At 32.1% G+C, this 19931-nt stretch overlaps 1 protein-coding gene across 1 annotated transcript; it reads right to left on the reverse strand.

Moving 5' to 3' along the window:
* Window positions 1-2242: 2242 nt before the first annotated feature.
* LOC131847124 (replication protein A 70 kDa DNA-binding subunit) lies at window positions 2243-9759 on the reverse strand. The gene is made up of 11 exons (XM_059196593.1): window positions 9527-9759; window positions 8340-8587; window positions 7679-7933; window positions 7256-7418; window positions 6857-7061; window positions 6548-6660; window positions 6358-6429; window positions 6116-6270; window positions 5631-5889; window positions 5160-5354; window positions 2243-4767 (listed from the first exon to the last, which is right to left on the reverse strand). Exons 1-11 carry the CDS (start codon window positions 9557-9559, stop codon window positions 4657-4659), a joined length of 1809 nt encoding a protein of 602 aa, XP_059052576.1. The 5' UTR covers window positions 9560-9759; the 3' UTR covers window positions 2243-4656.
* Window positions 9760-19931: the final 10172 nt, after the last annotated feature.

A 19931-nucleotide genomic window follows, 5' to 3' on the forward strand; every position in this document is an offset into this window, starting at 1 on the left:
CTATGTCGGGGCCAAACTATTTTCTTATCGAATGTTTTAATTTTAAGTTTTTATTATAAGTTGTGTTATGTACGCATTTCCGCAGCCGGCATCGTACCATCGCGCGTTTCTCTTCTGTTGCGGCCGGAGTATGTTCATGCTTATGTTTTCCGTACTTTCGTACATAGAAAGTAATCCGTTCCAAAGAGCGTTACTTTAATTTATTCGCTTTTATTTATTATCGCTATAAGTATAACCGGAGATGTAACTCTGGAGGCATCTGTTGCACAATCCTTGGCGTGTGGTGTGTGCGTGTATTGTGGCGTGGCGTAGCGTGTCGTGCGGCTACTCGGGCAGGCGATTGGCGAGATTCGGACCCCCTCCGATCGCTCGAATCTTTTGTATCACATACTCAATTATATTTATTATCGCTGAAGTGTCGCCGGAGATGTAACTCCGGTGGCATCTGTTGCACTTGCACTATCTGTGGCGTGTGGTGTGTGTGTGTGTGTGTGTGACGTGGCGTAGCGTGTCGTGCGGGTACTCGGGCAGGCGACTAGCGAGATCGGACCCCTTCCGCTCGTTCGAACCTCTTGATTATTGACTTGTATTTTTATAATAAACTCGTGTAGTGTTAGTGCGCGAGCAGTGCGGTGTGTGACGCTCGCGACCTCTATTGGCAATCGCAGGCTCCCCGTAACAGCTCCGTCGTACCGACGGTTCTTTGGATACTACGGAATGCGACGAAATTAAGAGCGGCGCCCACTGAGGTATATAAAGGAATTAAACGTATGTTTTTATTAAAGTTACCTTATAGTGCGATATGCTCGCGTTTGTGTAAAATCTATTTTATTAATATTTATACACCATAATAATATGGTTATATATATGTACACTATATTTGGATTTGTACTGAAATTGTACTTTGTTTTCTCAGTGATATTATAGAATCTCATTCCAGTTAGTTAAAAATTATTTTTACAGAGTAAGAATTTATAACTGAAATACTTTTTTGGAATTGAACATCATTAATTGACTAACATTATATTTTCTTAATGTATATGTAAAAGTAAGAAAAAACAAAGCGATGAATTAACATAAAGTGTTATAATTAATTATTACAGTGGTAATTATTATTATAAGTGTAATCTTAATGTTACAATTATCATTATAAAGATAATTTAAGAGCAATGTTAGAATGATATCCGATGTCTTCAGTTTAATTATTGTACAATTAAAAGAAATAGATTAAAGTTTATCTCATTATTTGTAAGTAAACCGCCTTTATAATCTCTTGGTTATGGCTTTAATTTCATATGATAATGTAAAAAAAGAGTTTGTGATAGTTTGGTGGCTATATGCAGGCCTGGAGATTCATAATGCAAGGGCCTCTTATATTTATTGTAACACTATTTATTTTAATTATCTTTTGAATAATTTTAATCTTACTAATTAATGACTTATCAAAAGCCAAGTCTCATTAAGGCATTAAATTTCACTTAACATACATGTGGGAATTTTGTCAATTTAGTGTTTTCTAACAATTATTAGTCATTAGTGAAGCCTTGTGGTAATCTTATTTATTATGTGTTTAAGTACAAGGTCAACTAGGTTTAGTTATATTTATAATTGTGTCAATAATTTGTTTAATTATTATACACAACTAATTATATTGCAGCATTATTCACATTTAAAGATGCATGTGGCTATTAAAACAGACATTTATTGTGTCTTCTTACAACACTATCTTTTATATGCAAAAATAATCAATAAACACAGTTTAGGTGTTGACTTCATCAATACTCAGCTATTTACGCACTAAAAGTAAAGTAAAGAGAAACTGAATACGATCGAAATTAAATTATTTGGAAGCCATTACGTAATAAAATAATTCACTCTATCGAAAAATTTTGTTGTTTTTGAATATTATTATATAAAAATTAAATATTGTCTCGATTTAAATCGATTATTAAATGTTCCTGTATAAAATTAATTACTTATAATTTATATTTTTTTAAGTCTGCTATAATTGACAGTTCCGTCTGTACATATGAAATATTTAAGACTAATGTCATTTAGAATTCTTGTCTATATGTTTAAAATGTACGTTATTTTACTATACAAAAAATGACGTGCTTCTTCTACATTTTTATTGCTAAAAATAATGTGGAATGTGGTGTCTTTATTTTGTGATAACCCTTTAAAAATCAAAGTTTTATGCTAAGATTTCCAATATTAAAAAGGCTCATAAACCAATAACCTATTTGTTATGCCATTGAGAAGACTATTCTTAAATCTATATGGTGGTATCCCAGACGTAGGAAATACCGAGACTTAGGCAAATGGAAGTGGCGGGCAGAAGCTACAAGTCATCAAGGATACGTGTTTGTAATTGATGATAAGATTAATCTGATGTTTATCTCTAAATGTGAAATGTCTACTGTAACTTATCACACTGCCATGTAATTAACATAATTATTTAATTTCGTTCATAAGTCATCTTTTGTTACACTCTTGTTGTATTGTATGTATTTATAGTAAGTGTACACTATAGAAATGGTACCCCATGTACGAGTTAAATTAGCTACTTGTTTTATGCACCTTCACGTGTCGTACTCGAGCAATTCAATGGCGTCTAGTCAATTATTTAATTATATTTGTGCAGAAGTTGTAATTAAATTTAATAATTTATTTCAAACTATTTCAACGAGGGTATCTTAATTCCGCTCTGTTTTAAGTTATTTCTCTATTGTACGCTACATAGTTTTATTTTGTATAACTGGCAGAGCATTATGTTCAGTTGACAATATTATAATTTTGAAATAGTGAAAAAGTCTTATTAGATTCTGGACTTCTTAAATATTGCAAAAAGTCATAGGTTTTAATATAAACCATATAAGAAGTTGAGTAGTTGTAATAAATTGTAGTGAGTGGACATAAGCATACCATATTCTAAGCCAATTGGCTGGTATTAAATTATTCTGGGTATTATCCCCATTTAGCTGTATTACTACTTTTGAAAGACGAACCATTGATTATATTATTTTTTCGTCCGAACAAGAACAGGCGGCTACATTTATTATTAAGAAATTAATTTAAGGACAATGAATTATTGGAATACAAATTTTAAATTGCCGCAAGGTGTCGCAAATTGCCGCAAGTCCAAATTTATTCTTTGTATTGTGTATGAATAAGACTGCTTTTTGGTTCATTTTGTGCTCATACTTATAAAAGTTGCGTAGTAGAATAATTATCATTATTGTGCCACTAAAATGGTTGTTAATCAGTAAGAAAAAAACGGAATATTTTTGATTTCATTTATGTTGTCATTACAGAATTGGAATATATAAACATGAATTTGATGTTGCTCGAGTACATAAATAAAAATGTCCATTTTAGCCAAATTATGAGTCATATCAATGAGATTGAAATAAAGTACCTAGTGAAAATATTTGTTTTATTGTGTGCCTCAGTTCTGTGTGCGTACTTAGGAGGTGACGTTTTCCCCGGTTACATTTTTTGTTCCCAAAGTACGATATATTGATACTTGATATACAATTCAAGGTTCATTTACATTAATATTGAAGCAGATTCAGTTCCATCGCCTAAACATCTTTCCATATATACATTAGAATAAATTTTAAAGTGAATTTGTTACCTCTTAGTGTTTTGACCGTTCAATCAAGTCGTCATAATTTTTGATGATGTTACGCGTCCATATGATTAAGAGATTGAAAAATTATAAACACGACGTATGCAAAATAAATTTATTAGATCTTACATATAAATTTGTATAGTAACAGTTGGTACATGGTTTACAATGTTTTGTTCGCGGCGTAATATTATACTTAATTTAAATGTGTGTGGTGGCCTCTTGTCGCGATTTACGCGTGGCAACACTGGCAATCAGGCGCGGAATCACTAATATGTTTTACACGTTTTCATTTATTGTTAACATTCTAAATAAATATAAGTATATACGGGAAGTTGTATTTTAATTAAATATGATACAATCGATCCCATATTTGTTAACAATAATATAACATGAGTGACGTGTATTACGCACTTTCACACCGACAAAACAATTAAATACCCGTTCATGGCCTGCAATAATTAGGTATTGCTTTTTATTTAGTTACATTTTGGTGCTATGTTCACGTCTTAAAACTAGAAAAGAATTAAGTTTATTTAATTCAAAGATAACAAAACTAACAAAATGCTTCGAAACAGATAGCTGCATAATTATGGACATCTACTTCAATTCTAGACCATTTAATTCAATAATTAAAGCTTAGGAACTCTCATAACTAATCTCTTTTAATTTGTATGTGTTACATAGTGTTTATAACATTTTTCATATTTATTACATACAATTTTTGAAATAGATGTGTGTAAGTTACTAGTTTATTTGCTTTCTGAAAGCTATTTCGAGACGTATTCCGAACAAGCGTTATAACTGTGAAATTACGAAATGTCTTAAATATGACATTCAATTTGATCTTGATATTTTTTTTTATAACATGAAATGGCTTAATGAATCAATAATAATAAATATGTTGTAACAACATATTCCATTAATTTGAGTTTAACTGTAGTTTTCAGTCCTAATAGGAGCGCCAAGTATTTAAAATAAAGTTATGCGATTATTTAGAAAAATAAAAAAAAAACAATTTTATATCACACTTCTACTCCGGTTATAGATTTGATGCTTTTAATTAGTCTTGAATTGGCTTCTTTGTAGTCAACAGGCTGCGCATTCATAATGGTTGTTTTAAGTCGAGCTTCATCCTAAAAATAAAATGAATAATGATAGTAAGTAAAATCAACAAGTATGTGTTTAAAAGAAGACAACAATAGAAAGTAGTGTAGTGTAAATATCGTGCAAAATTTTTTTTATACATTTAATACCAATATTAAATTTCGTGAAATTTTCACCGATTCATAATCATCCATAAAATATATATACCATATATACTAGTAAGTGTACTGTGCTCAAGTGTAATTCGTAATTTGCAGAGTGCCAATTGTAAAATAAACATTATTTTTATTGTATATAATTTCGTCGATAGTGAATCGATTATCAACTTTCTTCCGTCATAAATTAGTTTTGTTAAAATATTTATTTTTATCTATTTACGTAAGTAAAAATAATTATAAATAGAAACTGATATTATACATACATTGTAAGTTTCCATTTTAGTTCGAAATTTAAATACGAATGTCTTGAATTTGACATTCTCGAAAAGTTGATTATATGCGTTCTTGTCGTAGTCGAACATCTGGCCGACGTCTGCCGCAGTCTTGCCGAGCATGGCTTCTGCGGTCTCGTTGAAAGCTGTAATGCGCTGGTCTCCAGTCGGATCAGATATATTTGCCTATAAAATTTATTTAAAAAAAATACCAACTTAGGATCTGTGATAATTTAAAAAAAATGTGACAGTTGAGTTGCTTATCGATTTGGAACCAGTAAGGACAGACAGTGATAAAAATAATGATTGACAATAAACTTATTAATTACTTTGCCTTGATTTTCGACACACTGTTAAAACTACTGAGTCTATAAGCTGAAATTAGGGAAGTAAATGTTCTCGTGGAAGTAGACACATGGAAAACAGTAATATTATAATTATTCATGATATTAATATACTTACGGCCAAAAGTAGTCTATGCTTAAAATTAGGGTATTCTCGATTACATTTTTCACATCTGTAGGAGCCATTGTCTTGATCCACAACTTTCTTATTGCACTGTTCTTGTGGACACGCTTTGTACAGTGCGTTATCTGAGAATGTGAATGTGAGGACACCAAGTAAATTGTAAAAGTCTCCTTTGTCTCCGGAGCCGAGTTGACGGGTCTCCGCCTCAGAGAAAGTTATCCATTCATTACTGCCAGTGTTGTAGCCTCCCACCCTAAGAATAAAGAAAAATATTATTAAGCAAATCATCAAGCTATAATTTTCCATTCATCAGATAAGAAAGAGCTAGACTGGCCAGGTCTAATCAGAAATATAAAAATATACTTAAACATTTATTTATATATACTATTTATTTAACATCCAACATAAAAATTACTCTAGACAAAAAAAAATTATAGAAAGTAAATGTAATGTTTATTAATATATATATTAGTAGTTACCTAGCAGATATATTAACGATTTCCATGTTCGCACCGCCATTATCGTACCATCCCCGTAACTTGTGGGCTTCCGGTAAGTCCGGATTAAGACGTAGCATTGTACTAGACAAACACGACAGAGATTTACTGCCATTGAACTCTGTTAATCGGGCACCCTGGAATTCGTAAATTATAATATAAATTATAAATATAAACATTCGTCATAAATTCATCACAAAAAACTCATTAAGTTATTGTTATACCTTTGCAGACACAACTGGATTATTGTTCGCTTCAAATTTTTCGGCATCATTTCCCCAAAGAGTTAAAACAATCTGAAAAGACATTGAAAAATTAGAAATCATTAAAAATTAATTTAAATTTAACACAAACATCTAAAATTATATAATAATATAATATTATACAAGTAAAAAATAAATTAGAAATACTGACAGCACCACCAGAAGAGTCTACGAGAGTGATTTCGCGTTTTTTTAACAGCTTGCCTGTGCTTCTAGCTGTTAACTCTTGGACATCAGCTGCTGATTTGCATACTCCTATTATGTCTAAAACAAAGATTAGACAACACACCATCACTAAAAGCTACTAGAAATTATTGTAGAAAATAATAGTTTTGTTAATAAATAATGCTCAGAATTTGGAAGAAATTAAAAAGCACTAGATTGTATCAAAGCTTATATTCAGGCAAATATATTAATGATTTCTATAAGAACAGTAACAGAATTTCTAAAAATTACCTACCAAGTAATGTGTCCGGATTTTTGGCGCCAATTTCATTAATTGCCACAAATTCATACTTAATGTTGGGCACTGAGTCACCATCCTCCTGGCATTCGACAACTACAGTATCATTGGTAAATGACATCTCGTAGTCATTCTTTAGGCTGGTGAATTGCTTATTGGCTGTTTTTAGTGTACAACGACTGATATAGTACACCTTATCTACCTGTTAGTAGAAAATATTATTAGCAATATAGAAATAGGTGTAGATACTGGCCATATAGTAGATTTAGAGATGCAATAGGAGTTTTATGTTGGCTCTTATTTCTTCAATTTTCCAAAAGCAAAAGCATTATAGATTAAAGGTATCATAAATAAATACACTGATGTATAATAATCTAAAATATATACATTGTGTACCTGTATAATGTCATAGAACTTGTCACATTCATTTTTGAATGCAGTAGCTCTAATTTCTCCGCTTTCATCACACAGATCCATGCTGAACAGCTTTCCTTCCCCTCTGGCGTTGCTCCATGTCCTTATAGCGGATTTGTTCATAACTCGCGCTTTTATTACCCACCTAAAAATAATATTTGTTTCTTTAATTGGCATGTGTATAGTCTTCATTGTGGTTCATAGTACTGTATTGTGACAAATGTATAAGAAAGAGGAAGCATAAAACATTCTATTGCCTCCACTTGTACAGTGTGGGTTAGTTAGACAACACAATGCATTAATTTAATTAAGTATAAGAAAATATTTTGTTAGGCACAAATCTAAAAATCTACTTAAATATGCCGCTTGCCAAATTGAATGTAGCTGAATTGAAACTATACTTACTTATTTTGATAAGGGCTTAGGCTTGCAATGGGATGTGTCATTTGACTGGAGAGGATACTAGAATCTAGACCTGTTGCTGCAGGACGAGGCATCATGTTTGGCTTGACAGGACTTGGTTTTGGCACTGTTTGCATGGCTGGCGTAGGTGGGGCAGATGGTGTTGATCCTTCATTCCAAGTCTGTGGGTTACCTAGTTTCTTGCCTACTTCTCCACCGGGAGCAATTATTGTCACATCTAAAATAATCATTACTCTCCTGTAAGAGAGAATTATAGCTTAATTACATTGAATTTTGATCTTATTTCACAAAATTTTAGAGATTAATATAATAATTGTTATTCTACTTAGAGTGATAATTGTAGTATTTAATTCTGGCAACTACTTCCATACACATAGTATAATGTAAACAGATTTTTCTCTCATTCTCATTATATGATAATGTCTACAAAATTGAACTATAATAAAATTTTGTATAGCGAAATTTTGTTGACTTTTAGACTACCAGTTAGAAGAGTATGCTTGCAAAGATAGAAAATAAATTATTTCAAATATGTCACTTTCAATCTAATTGGGCTGAAATTTATAGTATTAGTAGTGTGTGAAATATAACACTGACAGACAGATACACTATATAACATCACTGTAATAAAAAGAAAACTTACTTCTCTCCTTTGCCAGTATCTTTCAATAATGATGTAACAAAACGATCTATTTGCACAACAGAATAATCTGAAAGCTCCCCTGTAATCAGTTTATCATTTAATTGTGTTGCAAGCATTGCAAAGCTGTGGGAATGTTTACCGTCAGATACTAATAATCTGAATCTTTCATTAGCACCACTACCTTGTATTTTTTTACTTCCCAAGACCTGCATCACCGGTTTGTCGTAATGACCACCCGTCATGATAACCTAAAACATAGAATATACATATACATTTATGGGTATATAAATAACAAAAATGAACGATAGATATGACTTGTTTTTACATTTTACATTTTTAATAGAGGTTAACTTTTCATAAAGTCCTCTTTATGGAGACAGTAAAATTAGTAACAAAATTATTTTTAGTTACTAATTTTGTTGTATTTATATGCTTAATGTTTTTAATCAATTAATAAAGGTTTCAGAATTGAAAATAAATTTTTATAGAGCCTTATAGTCTTAATAAAAAACGCTGATGTGTTCTTGATGGAGGGTAGGCATAACAAGAAAAATTAATAAACCAAAAATATAATAGTTATCTGTTAAAAACATGTGTTATATGGAAGAATAAAGTTACAATAATAATAAGTGTTCTAGTGTTTGTGAGGAAGGGCATATAATGGGGACTATAGTCTCTATTACTAGCAATGTATGCTCTTAGGTCTATCTCAACATAGTAGTTATGGGATACCATTGCGATAGATTCCTGGTCAATATGTTATTAGAATCGAACTAACCCACTGCATATGTATCCGGTCATTTGCAACTGGTGTAGCAAATGACCAATCTGTACTATTAGTGCAGTTGGATGCTATATATTCAACCATTACTATACAGAGGGCTAACATAAAGCAGTAGATGCAAGACAATAGTAAAACCTATCAACATAAGAAATTATTATAAAAGAACAAAAGAAGACCAAGAACACACACAATGTATTATTATCTGACTGAGATGATGTGTACAAGAGATAGGAGTTCTATACATGTGTACACAAGATAACTTATTTGTGATGGTCGAACATATAATGTTCGACCAGCATGGTTTAAATTGATATTATAGTTATAAGTATAATAATGGTGTATTTTCATTAAAAACACTGTATTGTTAATATAATTATTATGTAGGTACAGAAATACAACATACTTCGAGGGAACCCTCCGATAGTTTATGTGCCATATTTTTAACTCTGATGTCGAACACTGCAATATTATTTTGTTAACAATCAAATTACTTTTAGTGTATTCGATGAATTGGTTAAAATTTACAATATATTTAAGATTCACTGGAAAACAAAGGAGTAAAATATTTTTTACCGGTCAATCGTGAAATAAAGAGGGAAAATATGGTTTGATTGATAATATTCAGTTATGTCATGATTGTCATATCGTGTGGGACTGACAGGAAATGATTATAGGATAATTTTGAAATATAACTGAATGATCTAACACTGACACACTGTCAGTATTGTACTTGGGTTATTATTATGTTATCTGTGTTTTGGATAAGCAATACAAACAGTAACGTAATGATTATTTGCTCAATCACATGCAGCATCTACCCGAATGTTTTTAATATTAAAAACATGGTGTATTTCGGATAGATGCTCAAAACATCCCTTGCCCCAATTTAACGAAGGTAGAATTTGCAAATTCAGACTAATTTAAAGAAAGTTGCGTCGGGCGTATTATGCACCAAAACGCATTGTACCAGGACCAGGATTTTTTTACATATAAATATTATTGTGAAAGCCTTGAGCGAGGTTAAAATTAAAATGAATTTTAGTTAATATAAATGCAATGTCTCGGTAAACTCTGTTAATTTTTTATTTGTTATTTCCTTTACATTATTTTTATTAAGCACTAGCTGTGCCGCGACTTCGTCCGCGTGGAATTTAACTTGAATTTGAGCAGTATATTTTCTACACGCGCCACCATCCACGTCCTTGCAATTTCCTGCAATCCTTATCGCACGGCACGTGTAACTTTAGAAACGCAGCTGCGCGACCTTGGAGCCGTCGCGCGTCGTGACCTGCAGCTGCGTTTAAAAGCTGGTTAGGATTCTAGGAAGTTGTAAAGACGTGGATGGTGGCGCGTGTAGAAAGTATGCTGCTTTATTTATCTAAAATAAAAGCAAACTTTATTTGTGTAAAAAAAAAGTAGCCTAAGTTACTCCTTATTAGGTACATCAGTTACCTGTCAAAATAAATCCCTATATAATATTGGTGTATGTGCCCTATTTATATTCATATGCATGTACCTAGTAAAAATCTTTTTTGACATTTGACATTTTTTTTGAAAAATATTTATGACATGATAACGCACACATTTGTAGGCTTTTGATAATAATAGACAATAAGTAAGTCTAAAACATACCTATGTAGTGTAATTGGACTATTTCTTATCTTCAATGTATAGGTTTTACTATGATATTATGCCAATTTCGAACCAGGAGGAAAAAACAGATTTTTTTATTTTTTACATGTTTGCGAAGGTGCTGCTTCTCTACCCACCCTTGAAGCAGCATCTGTCTACGCTTCGTAAGTTCATAATACAACTTTCTTAGGCATCTTTAAAATGTATGTTACAATAGGAGGCTGCAAATAATCATAATAATCTACTATTAAAAAAATATTAGAATAGAATAGAATAGAAAATCATTTATTCAAATAAACTTAATTTAAGCACTTTTGAATAGTCAACATTTTTTTAAATCTACGGTTTATTCGGAAAGCTTTCTCATCACAAGAAGAATAAGCAAGAAACTTGTGTGTTGCTCTTTTAAACAATCCTTGTAAGTTCACATTTTACAAGTCGAAACGTGTGTTCAACTACCAGCACTAATTTATTTAGGCTCAAATATAAAAACACAATAAGATTAAATCAGTCGTAGTGATAAGAGTCCCTACAAGCAGCACTCGTTCATGAGTATGACGGATGAGCCAGCCATCACTGCGCTCGACCATATTTTAGGGAGCCCAATGACCCGGCCCACCACGCCGCCACATGTCTGGACATTTTAGTGAGCATGACTACTCATTCCACTCGACCACGTCACAGCTACAAAAATTACTATATGGTAGTTACATTATTCGCACTTTACATGAGGATGCATGCGGCAATCCATACAAAAGCCGCTACGCTATCATATATCAAGAAAGCAGTATGAAAAACAAATTATAATGTTGTCCGCAAATAAACTTATACTTGCTATATATTGCTATCATCTATAAATTCATTTATCCTATAATAGGCTTTTTACATAACATTTGTTTAATATAAAGTTTTAATTGCATCTGTCAGATTTAGCGTAGATTCTGGCAGTTTATTATAGAATCTTACGCAATTACCATAAAATGAATTACTAACTTTGTGTAGGTATTATATTTATTTAGGTAAAATTAACTTATTTTTATTGCGTAAGTTTCTACTTGTACAGTCTTTAAGTTTCTTGAAACTATCTAAGTTTTTCCTTGTACACATAATATTTTCATAAATGTACTGTGAGGCAACGGTGAGGATATTTGATTGTTTAAAGCATTGACGTAATGACTCTCTAGAACCCATACCATAAATAGAACGTATGGCTCTCTTTTGCAAAATAAATATAGTATTTACATCGGCAGCTTTACCCCACAGCAGTATGCCATATGCCATAATGCTATGGAAATAACTAAAATATACAAGTTTTGCCGTCGCCACGTCTCTTAATAGCCTTATCCTTCTAATTGCATAAGCAGCAGAACTAAGTCTACTGGCTAATTTTGAAATATGGGGCCCCCTTTGTAACTTCGAGTCCACTGTTATTCCTAAAAAAACTGTATCACTAATAAAATTTACTATTTCATCATTAAGCAATAGCTGCGTATTTACTTGTCTTACATTAGGCAGCGTGAATTTAATACACTTAGTTTTGTTGGAGTTTAATAAAAAAAAATTGTAAGTATTGCAGTTAAGAATTTTATGATAATCACACCTTTATTAAATGAAAATATTACTAAACTAACCGATGTATTTATATTAACAACGTTAAAAAGTCTTAGAAGTCATATTCGTAAATATTCTTGTAAACAATACTTCGAACAATTGTTAAATTTGATTCGTCAGCTATTGCGATAATTCTGTTACCCGATCTTGCCGTGCGTCGACAAATTAAAGTACTTATTTAAATCCTCTACATGCTTTGTAAAACTTCGCTTCGTCAACATAAAAAGTTTGTGATGATCTTTTGCATGATGTAACAATATTCTGTACCTAATTATATGCCATAAAGCGTCTAAACACGGCCCTAAAATCTTTTGAATATAGTAGAGTAGAAGTGGGGAACTAGCCTTGTTCCAAGCTTATCATGTTATAATATACAAGGCGTTCCTGTATAGGAAAATCGGCAAAGAATAATAATATTTTACTTTTCTATCTTTATCAGTAACTATTGACCTCGGATCTGCAGAAGAGGGCGTAACGGACTGTATGTTTGGGGTGGCCTCAATGAAATCGTTTGTCTTTTAAATTAAAGCCTTCTTTATCGACTCGCTCAACGATGGTTCAGTGGTCTAGCCACGATCCACTCCTTCAACCACTCTATAAGTCTTCCGGGCGTTTGGAGTGCCATCTGCACTACAGTCCGGTGAAGCTGGAAATACCATCTACGACTAACAGCATTTTGAGTAGTCCGATAAAAAAAGGAAATCTCCATTATTTTGAATGTAAAGCAGACACGACTAACAATGTATTAATAGGATTATGGTGGTCAGCACCCTGCTATCTCTCGAGGTTGTCCTGTACAAAATGGCAGAACAAATCAATAATGTGATGATACAAAAAGGGATGACACTGACTTTCTCACATTACGTTCTAGTTCTAGAAACAATAATAATACCCATGTCAAAATAAATAATAAATTATCTATTGAATATCTGAAGTACAAAAGATGAAAATGAAAATATATTAAAAGCAACCATATACTAAATGGACTTATTGGAATGCTCGTCTCCTTAGGAAATAATAGCAGGTTCACTGACGTCCTTAGTTATTAAGAACATATTAATAAAAAGTATTAAAAGTGACTAAATAATTTATTAGAATATTTAAATTCAGTATAAAAGTACTTATAATAAAAACTTTTGCTTATGAGAAATGTTATACATACATTTTTACTAACCAAAACTTTTTTTATTTACTGACAATTATATTGATATTTGCTTACTTAACAACACGTGGTTAAGAGAGAATTTGCCACTTTAATATGCCTGTTTATAACTTCATAAGTCAAAATGGTATAAGTGGACATAGAGGTAGGTATATTAATAAAATACAGTAATTCCATGACTACAGTGAGCTATAGGTAATATTAATAATCCTCACATAGTGTAAAACGAAGTCGCTTCTGATGTGTTTCAAAGATTTTTTTAGCAATAGATACATAGTCTGTTAAAGATACGAGGAATGTTTACATGTATGATACATGTACATGGGGCGGCTATCTATTAGTTAATAAACTCAAACAAATAAAACAAAGACTACCAAAATCTTTAATGGTCATTTAAATGCACATCATGTAGGTTTTGGCTGTAACAATACTATTGAATGCTCTTGAATTTGATTTATGCCACAGGTTTTCCGACTATTTTTGGTATATCTACTTATCAAGTGTCTGCAATAGATATTTCTGCTATCAGCGAATGAATGGAGAATTCATATCCATTGGGCAGTTACAATTATGTTACTATTGTTGATATCCAAACTTATACAGAAAAATATAGGACTGCTCATAGAACAGTTCATTCTAAAGCATGGTTGATTTCCATTTATTGATTGGTTCTCGTTTCTTTCTGAATCTGAAAAGACATTTAATAGTATTCATTTAGATCTAGACCACCGAGAGCGATTTTATTTACATGTAAACGCTAAAGAATATTCCTTGATAGTTTCAATTTGCTATAGCATTGTCAACATATACCACAAACATGAAAACACCAACTTTTTCTCAACGCATGTATTGGTAATGATTAATTAATAGACAGAGCAGAAGGTGAAGCGAATATTTATTTTTCAAGGAATATTTGATTGCGCGTGTTCGTCAGCGAGGACGGTGTCGTGTATTTGTATTATAATTTGTTACGGATGGAACTGGTGGACCCGTAGAGACGTTTGCTGCCGTTATGACTTTATGACCTCGACGGGATCAATAAGAACGTGCTCCGGGTGTTGTCGCGTAGGATAGTCGACCATATACGTGGTAGACTAATTGAGTTCGTTGAACGCCCCAAGCGCAACGAACTTATTTTAAAGGATTTTAAATTGCTGAATTTGACAGGGAGCAAGCCGTTGTGCCAAAGCTTTGGCGGCGAATTGCCAGTTGCGGTGAATGTGTTTACACGATGGACATATGAGTGCTTGGCGTGGAAACCACACAGCTCATTGATTAGCAGGCAATAGTAGGGATATGTCTGTTCTGGTTCTGCCTCGCTCCTGTGTTTTCGTCGCTGACTGGTCGTTTGGCTGTATCTCTTCCCATTGCAAAAATAGCACTAATCACTTACTATTACACACGATGTGCGCCCTCATTATCAACTCAAGATTGGGTTCCATAAATAATACCTCTTACTATTTTCAATTCTTTTAATATTATTATTATATTAGAAAATAAACATTGAACATATCGCACAAAAGTATATGATTACATTGTATTCCCATTAATTTTATTGTATACATACAATAAACAATACTCGCACACTGATGTCCAATCATTTTGTATCCTATATGTATTATAATTCCACAGTCTTGAGTTTCTCTTTATAAAGAATAGATGATATCCTGATGGAGGGCGACCATAGCTATCGAAATATTGGCCGAAACCGTTTTCATCTATGTGTATGGCTACCCAATGAGACCTGGTTGTGATCCTGATCGTGTCTGGATGTAAATTGCTTATTACATTATGTTGGTTTTTGAACATGCATTGGCAATCGATTTGCAGCATACACATTATATTGTAAGCCTAGATGAATTTTCTTTAAAAATCTTTCTATCTCTATTGTATCCATACTTTATAGGACTTTTCAGTACTAAAAATCACATACGAGTGTACTGTTTTAATCCATAACTTGATATTTAAGAGTGACCAATATAAATAATATAACATAAGTAATGTTCATATGTTTATTTATTACAACTTAATGCTATTACAATGGTTCCTTAGCTACTATAGTCTACGCTCACATTACGGTATTAATTTCAATAACATTATCAAACTCAGCATACACAATACAGTTGATGGTTTGTAAAAGAGATGTTTCAAAACGAACTTCTAATCTCACACTGTCGTGTTTTATAAGATTCCAATGATTTGATGAGTTTGCTGATTAATCGGGTGTTAGATCAAAAGCCAACAGACAATATATATCAATATGCCTTTAGCATATTGATCCCAAGATATCCCATTTCCTTCATTAAGAAAATGTTCTCGAGAAAGAGTTCCCGTTCCCAAGAATAATTCAATAATAAGATATATGTATGTACAAGACTGTGATTCGGTCTCGAATTTTTCTTGCTCCATCGTAACTAGGCAACGGTGTTGCCGCACGCTGATAGTAAATTCGTCACACATGTTTCCATTGTTGATCAGCATCAATATCTTCAATTTTCTTTAAGTCGTATGTTTCAATTTTTATGAGGTGTGTTGCATTGCTGCTGTCTTCTTTATATGTTGTTATGTATGACATGCCATCTGTGCAAGAACGACCTACAAGAGAGCAGGATCTTGTTTGTTTTTTCATTTTCATTTCAAAAAATGTAACGATAAAGTCGCTCTTAGTAGTTCCACATCGTTTACGTGGTTTTTGAATCTCAATGGATTGCGGGGTGGGTGACAAATAGTAATTTTTCAAAGTATAGGGGGTTTCTTCATTAAACATATTTGGTGAATCCTATAACAATATTGTATATCTATGTAAATATATTTGATAATAATAAACAATATAATGCTAATTTCATATCAAAATTTAATTAAGAAGTTACTTACATCCTTATTTTTCCAATAGTGATTCACAGAAAACACATTTTAATTTACTGTGTAATACAAACGACTTGCAGTATATATGTATGTTTGTACCTATTTGTGCATTAAAGTTTAAATAAATAAATAAATATAGAAATTCGGACTGAACAGCTCGTGAGAACCAATTGTTGGCAACATTTCGAATAATATTTACATACTTGTATCCTGTTTGCTCATTGTTTTTTATTTGTATGCATATATATTTTTTTATATAATTCCATTATTTGTGGCAGTACATGATATTTCATTGTCAAATTATTAAATATGTATTTATATATATGTAGTTATTTATTCGTATATCTTTTCGTGTATTGTTTAATATATTTTTTATATTTACACCGCCAAAAATTCTCTGCACCACCCATGGTTGACTGGTACATAATGCCACATGGTGTTAAGTCCGCTATATGTACTTTCAATTATGTGCATTAAAGTTTTAATAACTAAATAAATAAATACTCCCTTCCTATTGTTTACACCGTGGGAACGTGTTAAAGTTCAACTTCCCAGAGGTTAGAATGCCTTTGTTTTGACCGACACTTGTATAGCATGCGACTATCAGTAGACGTGTTGTTTCTTTACGACATATGTATCTATGTATACTTACTAAAGACAACAGCGACGGACGTCTTGCGTTTAAGGATTTTTTTTTCTGTGTCATATTCAACAATACTCGTACTTTTGTCCCGAAATAGCATTCAAGGAAGCAAACAAAAAAGATTTTTTGTCTAAGACAAGTGAATGCAATAGCCGGCATCTTAAAAATATCAGGATAGGAAAGTAACACAGTTTTAAATAAGACATGCAAATCCCTCGCATTTTTTATTTAAAACAATGTTATTTTTCTACTGCTTTTAACCAACTTAAAAATAAGTTTCTCATTTTTTTCTAAAAAGGCACTTTCTAAATGTGATGGTTTAGAACATTTTCCTACGTGAACCGATTTGATAATTTATTTTATTATTAAGATGACTAATATGCATTAAATAATGTTTTTTCTGTATGCCAATTGGTAAACATGGTATAATTATCGTAAAACGGAAGTTAGTCGCCAGAATAATTGTATTTATGTATAATATATATCGGATAAACATCATGGCATACATATAGACCGACATAAATCGAGAAGTAGTAACAACGAATCTGGCTGAGCGACATAGAAAAAAAAATGTGTATCAATACTTTTCTTAAATTTTCACTGACTGACCAAAATTTATCTCAGGAAAAAAATGCTAATGGTGTTATCCTTGGTGGGATGGGAGATACAATAAAGCATTTTAATATAAACTAATAAATATCAAAACAGCAGTCTATGATAACAAACAAAGAAGTTTTATCTATTCTTTTTAGTCAATGTGATGTGGTACTATGTTATTGTTCCGAGTGCGGTATGCATGACACCAAATATTTAAATCTTTGTTTGGTATCTGAATCGTATCGTCGGCTACAGCGAAAGTTTTACGTCATAATAGTTAATTATTTGTACTGAAGCGTTCAAGGGACTACTAATTTTGTTTTTCACAATATGTATTAATATATTGACAAAATCGTGATGATTCGCAACGCTATGTATGTAGGTACCTATGCTATTAGATTCAACTGTCAAATTTAATGTGGTTTTTTGTGTCAGATGTAGGTAGTTATTTTTTTTATGTATAAAAAATAATGGTTCCGTGTTTAATCATAGAAAAAATGTTACCCTATAGGTCAAATTAAGAAATGAGCTGGGCTACCTGCGTTGAATACGTTTAAAGTATTTTTTGTAAAGGAGCAGCTTCGGCGGTCGGTTATCCGGTATGCCGGAGGATTAAAAAAAACAAAAATGGTTACAACAAATAACTATGGTTTATTATTATCATCACAGTTAATATTTTAAAATAACTATGTCTATTTCTGATGCTGGTATCGAAGTTAGTTTAAAACCTTTAAAAACTATATGTGTAATTATGAATACCTCCAGTCAATGCTTGTTGGCTCAATTCGTGGTCTCTTGAAATATGAAACGCGGAATAAGCGACCGATGCAAACAGTGTTTCATTGCCCCGAACAGTGGTCTGTTATTGTTACACTACATTGTTCGTCGAACCGGTTTTTTTTCTACATGGTCAACAATAAATTATGGGTTATAACATGCCTTACCCGATATACTTAGAAGGATTTCTGCGAAGGCCCAAGAACGAAACCCGGCCTTGAAATTTGTATAATTAAGATATTATTTTTGTAGGATTTATAAAAAAATAAAACGATTTGGAAAACACTTGATTGTTTGTTAAAAACTTAACACTTTATAAGGGCCATCCACAAAAAACAAAATGTAGCACTAGTTCTTAAATTAGGTTAAGATGTATTATATACGTAAATTAATTGTAAAGTCCCTAATATACTGGCATAGACCTAGTTCTCCTCAGGTTTTCTCAAGACATGTTTAAAAAATGTATACTACTCTATACGGTGCAGTATTCCATTTAATGTGACGATATAAAGTTTCGTATGTTTTCAATTGATATGGAGATAATGGCTAAATTTCATCGAGAATTGGAATGGAAGCATGTACAGTGTACTTATTGTAATGTTCGGTTCTTTATACAAATTTACGTGTCCAGAGTACACGAGCCGCGGATAAGATAGCATGAAGGTCGCGGCAGGTGTGCCGCTAGTGACTCATAAGTACCGTGGACCGTGACAGATAAGAATTCAGCGAAGGACAATTGCACAGTCCAAGGGTGACACGTGTTAGATGTACCTATAAATATTTAAAATAGTAAAAGGTAGGATAGGTATAACATATTAATATACCTATTAACATAATACTTGGGCCGTCACAATATTTCAACTTGAAACCTAGATAAATAAATATACCTATAGTATTTTGTGAAAAATAATATTTGGGACAAAGTATTTCATTGCATTTTTGTTTATTTTAATAAGCAGATGAGATATGATAAGAAATAAATTACAAAGTGCTTGTCCTAGTCTATTACGATTTAGATCCAAATATTATTTCTTACTTTTATGTAACTACATTTTTCTTTTAACAATTGAGAGCATTGCATTTAGCTTTTTATTCATTAGAAGCAGATAGGTATAGGAACATGGGGAATAATGGGACAATGACGGTCAGTCAAACAATTTTTTAAATAAACTTTAAAATATAAATCACTTTATGAGGAACATAACATCCCAATTCTACATTAAATGACTATTATAAATTAAGATGAAAACAATCATCTTTAAAGTTTTGTTGCGGACCACGAGTCGGCATCGAAAACATGTAAATAAATTTGTGTATAAATTTGTATTTTTCCAGTGTTTGACTATTGTCTAGGTTAGACTATTGTTTGTACCATATACCCTTTGTAGCGGCATAGATACTGTGAATTCTATGTCCGCCCATTGTGTAAATTCTTAGGGATCACAGCTTTAGTGTAGCCTGAACATGTGGCATTTAGTCGCACGTGGTTTTTTGTAGTTTTTTGTATTGTTACTATTGTAT

The sequence above is a fragment of the Achroia grisella genome, unplaced genomic scaffold, assembly GCF_030625045.1.
Source record: "Achroia grisella isolate CSIRO2021 unplaced genomic scaffold, CSIRO_AGI_Agris_v1 utg109, whole genome shotgun sequence".
NCBI classification, from domain to species: Eukaryota; Metazoa; Arthropoda; class Insecta; order Lepidoptera; family Pyralidae; genus Achroia; species Achroia grisella.